Source organism: Gekko japonicus, unplaced genomic scaffold (genome assembly GCF_001447785.1).
Source record: "Gekko japonicus isolate JY-2015 unplaced genomic scaffold, Gekko_japonicus_V1.1 scaffold404, whole genome shotgun sequence".
NCBI classification, from domain to species: domain Eukaryota; kingdom Metazoa; phylum Chordata; class Lepidosauria; order Squamata; family Gekkonidae; genus Gekko; species Gekko japonicus.
In genome coordinates, this window is record NW_015174854.1 from 843,438 (window position 1) to 855,889 (window position 12,452).

Below are 12,452 nucleotides of genomic sequence, written 5' to 3' on the forward strand. Positions count from 1 at the left end.
GGGTGGGGCTTGTTGCATGTGCCCGCCCCCTGGACTCTTTACTGCCGGAGCTCTGCTCCTGTGCGCTCCTGCAGGAAATGACCCCTGATGGGGGCTATTCTGCATGTTTCCTCCCCCCATCAATTCTGGCTCCGTACTGCTTTGGAGTATTCCTGTTTCCACACACATTTTTGTACCTTTAGTTTTCACTTTGTGACACCCCCCCCCAATTTCTTTTGAGACCACTTTTACCCTGATTTTTTATGGAAGACAATTTTGAATAGCCTTTTTCTTACATGTAATGTTTCTGTCCATTTTCTTTGAGAATTCAGAGAATCTGCTTGACCGATCATCTGTAACTGTGAAGGAGAATGCACTACCTGGGAAGGATTTTGTCTCACTCTACCTCCACTCAAAGCAAAAGGCTGCTTTTCACTTTTAAAATATGGCTTTGTTGCCTGTTTTGCCTGTAGTTTACCCCTTCATAGAACCATAGAATGGGAAGGGACCTCCAGAGTCATCTAGTCCAACCCCCTCCATAATGCAGGAAATTCACAAATACCTCCTCCACCCCCAGTGATCCCTGCTCTATGCCCAGAAGAGGGCAAAAAAACCCCCAAAACCAACCCCACAACCCTCCAGGATCCCTGGCCAAACTGGCCTGGAGAAAATTGCTTTCTCACCCCAAAGTGGCGATCAGCATTTCCCTGGGCCCGTAAGAAAGGGCCACGAGAACTAGGCACTGATGCAACCCTTCCTGCCCTCTCTTCTTGTGATCTGCCTAAGTTCACAGGATCAGCACTGCTGTCAGATGGCCATCTAGCCTCTGTTTGAAAACCTCCAAAGAAGGAGAGCCCACCACCTCCCGAGGAAGCCTGATCCACTGAGGAACCGCTCGAACTGTCAGGAAGTTCTTCCTAATGTTTAGCCGAAAACTCTTCTGATTTAATTCCAACCCATTGGTTTTGGTCCGACCTTCTGGGGCAACAGAGAACAACTCCATGCCATCCTCTATATGACTAACTGTGAGACAACTTCCAGACTAATGGCAAAACATGACGTTCGGATTTCGTTCTCTCTGTTGTTGCTTAACCAATGAAAGGTGGAACAGGGGAAAGCAGAGGCCCAACACACCAACACATACTTTGCACTTGAACTTTCCCGTGGGGGTAAAGCTGCTGTTGCCTGTGGAACAAAGCTTCCGAGTTCCCGGTGTGGACTTTGTTGAACTTATTCCCACTACAAACATCATAGGTCAGTTTTAGAGGCTGAGTAAACAGCATGCTCCTCTTCTTTTGATTGAGTAAACAGCACGTTCCTCTTCTTTTGATTGATTCAGCACTGCCGTTTTGATGGGATTACAGGAATGTTGTCAACCACTTCTACAGCTATAGATAGGTTTTTGGTGTGTGTGTGTGGGAGACTGTGCTCCACTATACACATTTCTATGGAGGAAAATCCTGCCTTATCTCCTTGGGCTCAAAGCATCACACAATATAGCAATCAAATTGCAACAGTATAAATTAAGTAGCAACATTAAAGTGGATTAAAATACACAATTTACCAATTTTAAACCATTTTGACTTAACGTACCCAGGAGTTAAAACACACAGGATCAGCAAACTGACAGCCAGGTCTGCATGGTAAGAAGAAGTCATGTATTTGTCAGACAAAAGTATTGTTTATGGTGCTCCGAGTGTTCCTCCCCCCACCCCATGTTTGTGTGTTGTGGGGATATTATTTATCTGGGCTCTCTTATGATGAACATCGTGGTTCAAGACAGTGTCTAAGGGGCTGAGCAATATACAAAACCAAAACTATAAAATAAAGCAAATAAATTCAATATACAAATAACTTTAAAGATATCTAAATTGATTTTCCACTTAGTGGCTACCAAAAAATGTTAAATAAAAAACTGCATTGTTCCTAAGACATAACAATGCTTGGACTCATGCAAGTGGTTTAGTGGAAGGGGACTTGGAGTCTACCCAGGCCCATAGCTACCGTGGGGTCTGCGGGGTCCAGGGTCCAGCCCCCTAGTGGTTTTTATGGGCCCCTCCCTGAGCCATGCCTTTCCCAACCCCCAGGCCACCTCACCCTGATTGCCTGTCGACACGGAGGACAAGGGCAGCACAAGCAGCAGTGGCGAGGCTGGGCTGAGAGAGTGGCCTGGGAGAAGCCTCAGTCTTGGGCTTCCACCAGAGGCTTGCTGCTCCGCCCACCAGCAGCAGGTAAGCCCAGCCAGGCAAGGAGGCAGGCGGCCTCCTCTTCTGGTCCCGGCCAGGCGCACCCAGCTGTGCTCCGGTGTGCCAACGATCTCATGTGCATCACCTCCGTGGCCAGCCCGGCTGCTGCACGCCTTGCCTCTCCCAGCCCCGGGAGATAGCCGAGGGTGGAGGTCAGGCTGCCCCTGGTGCTGTGCCATGGGAAGAGGAACTGGGGCTCCTCAGGAAGGGTTAGGGTTAGATGGTCTGCAGGAAAGGCCTGCCCTTGCTGGGGGGGGGGGAACTGCAGGTGCTGGGCATTACCCCCCCTGCCCTGGATCCTGGTTATGAGTGTGTGCGTAGGGCTGCCTTAGGAGTTCTAAGGAGTTCCACCAATTAAAGATGATTTAATTAACTTTGATTTTATTGGCTGGTGCCCCCCCCAAGGCCCCCTCTCCCAAAAATCCCTAGCTATGGTACCATTGCTCATCACATTGATTCAGTGATATCATTTGGTACATATGTCATACCTGGTAGGTGCACATTCTGAGCAGAACTCAAAAGCTTTGACGGGACGTAAGGGAAGAGGCAACACTCCAGGTACATTTAGAGTGCTGGCTACCTATTTAGGACATGAGTTGTACAAAGGTCCACAATGCAGATCTTGAAACAACTGTGTAATGGACTTGCAACAGCCAGTCCCATTATGAGGCATGCCACTGCCTTCTATGGTGTTGCAGTAATTGATCTTAAAGGTTGAGAAGGTTTAATGATAGTTGTTGGATCCAGAGTAGAAGGGATAGTAGCAGCTTCTTTCATGGATACGATAGGTGAAAAAAATACCTCTTGACGTAGAAGAGGATCCACTTTTACCATTAAACTACCATCCTAGGTAACCAGGAGAGACTAAACTAAACAGTATAATTGGTAGAGCATTCTCCACTAAACTCACTAATTTGCCAACTATGATAACCAGTTTTGCCATCTAGTTTACAGTAAAATTAGCAACAGTGTATCTTGGATGATTTAAATAAAACTACTGAAAGTAAAAATAAAAGGAGGTAGGGGCAGGAGAATGTCCTCCTGTGAAATCTGACTGTGCAGTGCTATTAACAGAAAGCTCTAGGTAGGACCATAATTTTAGTTGTGGGAAAATGCTTGTAGATTGTATTGTGTTGATTGGGTGCATTTTAATTGCTGCTGGGTAAGGGTTCTTGCTTCGATTGCAAGTGGGGGGTGTCTCCCCAATTCATAGAATCATAGAATGTTAGAGTTGGAAGGGACCTTGCAGATCATCTAGTCCAACCCCCTGCACTCTGCAGGAGAATAACCAAAAGATAGCCCTACATACCTACAACATACCCGAAAGATGGCCGTCCAGCCTCCGCTTGAAAACGTCCAGCGAAGAAGCATCCACCACCTCCCGAGGCAGACTGTTCCACTGCTCAGCCACTCTTACAGTTAGGAAGTTTCTCCTGATACTTAGCCGATAACAACTCCCTTGTAATTTCCACCCATTAGATCTAGTCTTGCAATCTTGAGCAAGAGAGAATAGATCTGCTCCATCTTATACATGACAGCCCTTCAAATACTTGAACACTGCAATCATGTCCCCTCTAAGCCTTCTCTTTCCCAGGCTTAACATACCCAACTCTTTCAGCCTTTCCTCATAAGACTTGGACTCCAACCCTCTCACCATCCTGGTTGCCCTCTTCTGGACACGCTCGAGCTTGTCAACATCCTTCCTAAAATGTGGTGCCCAAAACTGGACACAGTACTCCAGGTGAGGCCTGATCATAGCAGAATAGAGCGGAACTACCACCTCCCGTGATCTGGACACAATGCTTCTGTTAATGCATCCTAAGATTGCATTAGCTTTCTTCACAGCCACATCGCACTGCAGGCTCATGTTTAGCTTGTGATCAACCAGAACACCTAGATCCCTTTCACATGAGCTTCTGTCAAGCCAAGTCCCTCCCATTCTATATCTGTGCCTTTGATTTTTTGTACCTAAGTGTAGGACTTTGCATTTATCTACTGAAATGCATTTTATTTGTCTCAGCCCACTGTTCCAGCCTATCTAGATCATTTTGAATCCTGACTCTGTCTTTTTCAGAATTAACAATCCCACCTAACTTCGTGTCATCTGCAAATTTGATAAGCATCCCCTCTATGTCTTCCTCCAGGTCATTTATAAAAACATTGAACAACACCGGGCCTAGGACCGAGCCCTGCGGCACTCCACTCGAGACTTCCCTCCACGTAGACGCAGAGCCATTTACGAGCACTCGTTGGGTACAATTTTTCAACCAACCATGAATCCATCCAACAGTTGCACCATCCAGCCCACACTTAACCAGCTTATCCTCAAGGATATAATGAGAAACTTTGTGGAATGCTTTACTAAAATCTAGATACACTATATCCACAGCATTGCCAGAGTCAACCAGTTTGGTAACTCTGTCAAAAAAGGAGATAAGGTTGGTCTGGCATGACTTATTCTTGATATACCCATGCTGGCTACTACCAATCAAGGTGTTCACAGACAGAGCGTTTAATAATCTGCTCTAGAATTTTCCCAGGTTTTGATGTCAAGCTGACAGACCTGTAATTTCCCGGGTCTGTCTTTTTTCCCTTCTTGTGCCCTGTGCCCACCCAAGCACCAAGAATACAGAACATTACTGAGCATCACTGCCCCAGACACTGTTCCATCTATATCTTGTTGCTAATAGCCACCAATGGACCTCTTCTCCATATGTTTATCCAATTCCCTCTTGAAGCTGTCTATAGCTGCCACCATTTCCTGCAGCAGTGAATTCCACATGTAATTATTCTTTGGGTGAAGAAGCACTTCCTTTTATTTGTTCTAAACCTTCTACTAATCAATTTCACTGAGTGCCCACAAGTTCTAGTCTTGTGAGAAAGGGAGAAAAGTACTTCTTTCTCTACCTTCTCTATCCCATTCATAATTTTGTAAACCTCTGTCATGTCATGTCACCCTTCAGTTGTTGTTTCTCCAAGCTAAAGAGCCCTAACCTCTTTAACCTTTCTTCATAGGGAAAGTGTTCTACCCCCTTAATCATTTTAGTTGCCCTTTTTTTGCACCTTTTCCAATGCTACAATATTTTTTTGAGTTGTGGTGACCAGGTCTGTACACAGTATTCCAAATGAGGCTGCACCATAGATTTATACAGGAGCCTTGAACTGGCTGGTTTGTTTTCAATTCCTTCCTAATAATCCTCAGCATAGCATTTGCCTTTTTTATTGCAGTCATACACTGAGTCGACATTTTCAATGAGTTATTGGCCATGACTCCCAGATCTCTCTCCTGGTCAGTTACCACCAGTTCAGACCCTATCAATGTGTATTTATAGTTGGGATTTTTGGCTCCAATGTGCATTACTTTGCGCTTGCCTACGCTGAACTTCATTGGCCACATTGATGCCCACTCGTTCAGCCTTGACAGATCCCTTTGGAGTGCCTCACAGTCCTCCCTGGTTTTCACTGCCCTGAACAACTTAGTGTCATCTTGAAATTTAGCCACTTCACTGCTTATTCCCAACTCCAAATCATTAATGAACAAGTTAAAAAGCACTGGTCCTAGTACCAGGCCTTGTGGTACCCCACGGCTTACCTGCTTTCACTGTGAAAACTGCCCATTTGTACTCACTCTCTTGTTTTATGTTTCCTGTTAAGTAAGCAGTTTTCAATTCGCAAGAGGACTTGTCCCCATATCCCATGATTGCTGAATTTACTTTGATGAGGAACTTTATCAAAAGCTTTCTGGAAGTCTAGGTAAACAACATGTATTGGGTCACCCTTGTCCATGTTTGTTCACCCCCTTAAAGAACTCTAAAAGGTTAGTGAGACGAGATCTTCCCTTACAGAACCCATGCTGAGTCTTCCTCAATAGCTTTTGTTCATCAATGTTCCTACTAATTCTGCCTTAAATAATGGATTCCACCAACTTACCTGGTATCAGCATTAGAATGACAGGCCTGTAATTTCCCAGATTACCTCTGGAACCTTTTTTAAAGATGGAGGTTACATTAGCTACCTTCCAGTCCTTGGGAATAGAAGCAGATTTTAGTGATAGATTGCATATTTTTGTCAGGAGATCCACAAGTTCACATTTGAGTTATTTCAGAACTCTTGGCTGTATGCCATCTGGGCCTGGTCATTTGTCAGCTTTAAATTTGTCCATCAGTCGTAGGACCCCCTCTGTGGTCACCTCAGTCTGACTCAGGTCTTTCAACACCCCTCCCAAAATCAGCAGTTCTGGAGTGGGCAGGCACCTCCAATCTTCGACAGTGAAGACAGAGGCAAAAAATGCATTCAGCTTCTCTGCCATTTCCCTATCATCCCTTAGTAATCCTTTTACCCCTTGGTCATCCAAGGGTCCCACTGCCTCCCTGGCTGGTTTCCTGCTGCTAATGTATTTGAAGAAACTTTTATTATTGGTCTTAACATTTTTTGCAATATGTTCCTCATAGTCCCTTTTTGCCTGTCTGATCACTGACTTGCATTTTATTTCCCAAAGCCTGTGCTCTCTTTTATTTACCTCATTTGGACTAGCCTTCCACTGCTTAAACGAATCCTTCTTACCTTTTATTGCTTCCATTACTTTGTTAACCAGGCAAGCCTTTTAAAATGCCTATTTGTACCTTTCCTAACCTGTGGTATACATTTTATCTGAGCTTCTAGAATTGTGGTTTTAAACTGACTCCAAACTTCCTGAAGGATTTGACCCACCTTATCTTTCAGTTTCTTCTTCACAAGCCCCCTTACCCCTTCTAAAGTTAAATGTGGTTGTGTTAGTCTTTTTGGGCAATTCCTCGTTTATATGAATGTTAAACTTAATAGCATTATAGTCACTGTTCCCAACTGGTGCTATCACATTTACATCTCTCATCAGATCTTGCACATTACTTAGGACCAAGTCCAGGATCACCTCCCCCTGGTAGGTTCAGCGACCATCTGCTGCAATCTCTTTCTCCTGACTTGGGCACATATTGACCCCATCCAGGGCTATTTTTGGTCAGGAATGCACAGGAACGGAGTTCCGGCTGGCTTCAGAATTAGCCACGCCCACCTCTGCCTACGTGGCTACAGAGGGAAGGCCTGGAGAGTGACCCCACCTGGCGACTCTGAGGTGGGTGGGCCAGTGCCCCCCTGGAAGGATCGGGAAGGCATTTAAATGCCTCTCCATGCCTTCCCCAGCCTGTCCAAGGGTCATCTTGCCCACCAGGCTCCCCACAGCCGCTGGGCACCTGGGTAAGCCAAGGGAAGGCAGTTTAAACTGCCTTTCCTTCAAGGGGGGGCTTGCCTGGGCTCCCCGCAGCCATGGGGCACCCAGGCAAGCCAAGGGAAGGTAGTTTAAACTGCCTCCCCTCCCCTCCAAGGGCCAGCTTGCCTGGGCTTCCCGCAGCTGCGGGGTGCCCGGGCAAGCCAAGGGAAGGCTTGCCTGGGCTCCCTGCTTTGTACTAATGAGCTGTGCTGTCAGGGGTGTTGCCTAATATGCTAATGAGTTTCTGCTGTTGGGTGTGGCCTATTATGCTAATAAGTTCCTGCTAGGCTTTTTCTAGAAAAAAAGCCCTGACCCATCAATATGTGGGTAAAGCCACCTATTACGACACAATTATTTCATCTAGCTGCTTTCCTTAATTCTTTTGCTGTTTTTAAATCATCCTCTAACCTTTGATCGGTGGGTGATAACAAACTCCCAGAGTTAAGCTTCCTTTTGGGCACACTATTTCCACCCATAGCATTTCTGTAAGTGAATATATTTCTCTTACATTCTCAATCTTACTGGACTATATACCCTCCAACCCTTCCCTCCCTATTATTCCGATATAATTTATATCCAAGAATCACTGTATCCCACTAATTCTCCTCATCCCACCAAGTTTCTGAAATGCCCACAATGTCTATGTTCTCCCCTGACACTAAGCATTCCAGCTCCCCCATTTTACCATGGACACTTCTAGCATTTATATATAAACATCTATAATTTCCCAGACATGTTAGGCCTGCAATTTTCCTACTATGGCATCTAGAACCTGGGAGTTTCTGCACTAACAGCTCACTGTAGCTTACTCCTGAGAATCCAAGCAGTCAAGCCTTTAAGGTTAACTTCATGAAGTCAATCTTTTTTCTCCGACATATTTTTGCATATGCATTCTGCATCTACAACCAAAACCCATATTTCTTGTTTAATTGTGGTTAACATCACTTGTGACCCGTGGAGGGAGCATCCAATTGCCACCGACTTGGCCAAGTGTGTAAGCAATGGAGGGGGCACACTGCATCCTCCCCTTTCTCTCCTCTCCTCTCCAATTTCCCACCCCCTTTGGCTAGCTGCCGCTGGGCTACTCCGGGCATGCACGACCCATAGAAGGACATCAGCTTGGTGGCTGGCTGGCTGGTCTGCCAGGAGGGGTGGAGTCCCAAAGGTTTTTAATTTAAAACAACAACAACAACAACAAATGGGCCTTCAAGCCTCTCCCATTGTTTCCAATGGGCAATCCTGTCATTCCTTTTAATACTTCCCCTTCCAAGTTGTGTGCAGACTGGCTTTGGGGAAGGGAAAAGATCCCTCCCTAGGGTCCAATGTGCAAAGGATGGAGGAGTGTGTCAAACGCCAAGCTAGGAACATCAAACTTGCAGAGGACCTCCCCAGGCTGCCCCTCTACCTGCCCTCCAAGTTGTGTGCAGATTGGCTTTGGGGAAGGGGGAAAAAGCTTCCTCCCTAGGGTGGTTGTTGTTTGGTTACACAGTCAAGTCCAACTCTTCACGACCCCATGGACCACATCACTCCAGGCCCTCCGGTCTTCCGCCATCCTCTGGAGTTTGCTCACTCTCATGTTCGTTGCATCAATAACACTATCTAACCATCTCATCCTTTGCTGTCCCCTTCTTCTTTCACCTTCAGTCTTTCCCAGCATCGGGGTCTTCTCCAGTGAGTGCTCTTTTCTCATTTGGTGGCCAAAGTATTTGAGCTTCAGCTTCAGTATCTGTCCTTCCAGGGAACAGTCAGGGTTGATTTCTTTTAGGATTGACTGATTTGATCTCCTTGCAGTCCAAGGGACTCTCGAGTCTTCTCCAGCACCATAATTCAAAAGCATCTATTTTTCGGCGCTCGGCCTTCCTTATGGTCCAACTCTCGCAGCCATACATTACTATTGGGAATACCATCGCTTTGACTATGCGGACTTTTGTTGGCAGGGTGATATTTCTAATTTTTATTATGCTGTCAAGGTTTGCAATAGCTTTCCACCCAAGGAGCAGGCGTCTTTTAATTTCATGGCTGCAGTCACAGTCTGCGGTGATCTGGGATCCCAGGAACATGAAGTCTGTCACTGCTTCCATGACTTCCCCTTCTATTTGCCAAGGAGCGATGGGGCCGGATGCCATGATTTTAGGGGGGGGTTTAATGTTGAGTTTCAAACCAACTTTTGCACTTTCCTCTTTCACCCTGAACAAGAGGTTCTTTAGGTCCTCTTCACTTTCTGCCACTAGAGTGGTATATTCTGCATATGTGAGGTTGTTGATGGTTTTCCTGGCAGTCTTAATTCTGGTTTGTGATTCATCCAGGCTGGCATTTCGCATGATGTACTCTGCATATAAATTAAATAAGCAGGGCGAGAATATACATCCTTGTTGTACTACTTTCCTATGCTAAACCAATCAGTTGTTCAATATCCGGTTCTAGCTGTTGCTTCTTGACCCTTATACAGGTTTCTCGTACTCCATTTCCTATTCTAGACCAATCAATTTTTTTCCCATGTCTGGTTCTAACTGTTGCTTCCTGACCCTTCCTTATACAAGTTTCTCAGGAGACATGTGAGGTGGTCTGATACTCCCATCTCTTTAAGGACTTGCCACAGTTTGTTGTAATCCACACAATCAAAGGCTTTAGCATAGTCAATGAAGCAGAAGTAGGTGTTTTTCTGGTACTCCCTTGCTTTCTCTATAATCCCGAGAATGTTGGCAATTTGATCTCTTGTTCCTCTACCTCTTCGAAACCCAGCTTATACTTCTGGCAGTTCTCTATCCACGTACTGCTGAAGTCTAGCTTGTAGGATCTTGAGCATGACCTTGCTAGCGTGTGAAATGAGTGCAATTGTGCGATAGCTTGAACATTCCTTGGCATTGAACTGACCTTTTCCAATCCTGTGGCCACTGTTCTGTTTTCCAAATTTGCTGGCATATTGAGTGAAGCACTTTAACAGCATCATCTTTTAGGACTTTGAATAGCTCAGCTGGGATATCATCTCCACTAGCTTTGTTGTTAGTAATGCTTTCTAAGGCTTCACACTCCAGGATGTCTGGCTCGAGCGTCAGTGATTATACCGTCATGGTTGTCAAGGACATCGAGGTCTTTCTTGTATAGTTCTTCTGTGTATTCTTGCCATCTTTTCCTAATCTCTTCTGCTTCTGTTAGGTTCCTACCGTTTTTGTCCTTTATCATGGCCAGCTTTGCATGGAACGTTCCCTTGATTTCTCTAATTTTCTTGAAGAGATTTCTAGTCCTTCACATTCTATTGTTTTCCTCGATTACTTTGCATTGCTCATTCAGGAAGGCCTCCTTATCTCTCCTTGCTGTTCTCTGGAAGTCTGCATTCAGTTGGATAAATCTTTCCTTTTCACGTTTGCCTTTCACTTTCCTTCTTTCCTCTGCTATTTGTAAAGCCTCATCAGACAGCCACTTTGCTTCCTTGTATTTATTTTTCTTTGGGATGGTGGTGATTGCTGCCTCCTGTACAATGTCATGAACCTCTGTCCAAAATTCTTCAGGCACTCTATCTATCAAATCTAGTGCCTTAAACCTGTTCTTCACCTCCACTGTATATTCATAAGGGATGTGATCTAGGTCAAACCTGAATGGCCTGGTCAGGTTTTCCCAATTTTCTTCAGTTTAAGCCTGAATTTTGAGGATCCCAGCCCTTCCCCTGCTGGGGGGTGGGAAACAAATATCAAGATCAGTGATCTCTCTGCACTAGCAGGAGAGGAAAAGGTGGAAGAGGGAAGGAGAAAAGTGCAGAGTGGGAGAGAGATGTGACAACATGTACAAGACCATTGACTCCTCCCCAGAACTGTCTAGCAGCCTATCTAGACTATGCGTAATGTCTGCTGCCTTCGCACGAGGCAGGCACGTCACCATGCGGTCAGTACGTGGGTTCGCAACCCACCTGTCTACATGACTAGGGATTAAATCACCAACTACAAGAGGCCCTCTCCCTCCCTGCCCCGGAATGGTTCCTTGGTAAGAAAAGATACTTGTTCATCAACGGAAGATGAGGTCCCTTCTGAGGGAACATTCCCCTTTTCATCAGCATGGTGCCCTGTTTCCCCTTGACTTCCTGAAATGGCGGGGCTGCCATTCTCAGAGTGGGGCACATCAAACAAGTCCCTGACAGTTTTATCCTTGTGCCTGACTGTCTCTGCTTCTCCGGGTCAGCCACCTTGGCCTTGAGGGTTTGTTAATGTTCAACAGATGAAGTGCTATTGTCATAGGGCTATATAGGATTTTACAACAGTGCTATTTTGTGTCCTCTAGAAGGCCATATATACACATATATACACATAAGAGTCAATAATGACTCTTAAGAAAATCTGGGTTTTAGTCTCTTATCTAAATATTTTCCATGTGAGTTTCTCTGTGGAACATAAGACAGTGTATATGGGATCATCCTGTGTTATCTTTGCCATAAACTTGTGTAGTAGGTTACTTTGAGAGACAGTGATTGGTCCAGGGAATTCTCAGAGTTTTGTGACTGAGTGGGAATAATTTGTAGCTGCTATTAGACATAATTGCTAAATGAAACCTCTGTGATCAGAGGCAGGTGCACCTTTGATTACTGAAACCTGCAGACAAGCAAAAGAGAGGGACATCATCACCCATACTCTTTGCTTGTGAATTTTCACAAGGGGCTATTGTTGAGAACTGGATAGGCTCTAGTAAGACATTAGTCTGTTCCAGTACAGCAATACTTGTATCTAACCCAAGTCTCCCCATACCAGTATGAAATGTGTGAGAGCCCTTTTTAACCATTTCCCCCCCTTTCTCCAGGGCAAAGGCACAATGCTGCATCACCTGATATTTCTCACTGGCATGTTGTTTGTATGCCAAGAGATACTTGCAGTTCCCAAGTGTTCAGTGGAAAGAAGCATTGCAAACTATGACGCGTGCAACCTCACTCAAGTTCCATCTGTGCCTGAAGATATTGTTACACTCTCCTTAAACTTGAATTACATCACGGAAGTAAA

At 45.3% G+C, this 12,452-nt stretch overlaps 1 protein-coding gene across 1 annotated transcript in view; it reads left to right on the forward strand.

Moving 5' to 3' along the window:
- The first annotated feature begins 12,267 nt into the window (after nt 1–12,267).
- TLR5 (toll-like receptor 5) overlaps nt 12,268–12,452 on the forward strand; it is a 2,551-nt gene continuing 2,366 nt past the window's right edge. The window contains exon 1 of the mRNA XM_015424574.1: nt 12,268–12,447. Within this exon, the coding sequence (XP_015280060.1) occupies nt 12,268–12,447 (180 nt within the window). The remainder of the gene's footprint in view (nt 12,448–12,452) is intronic.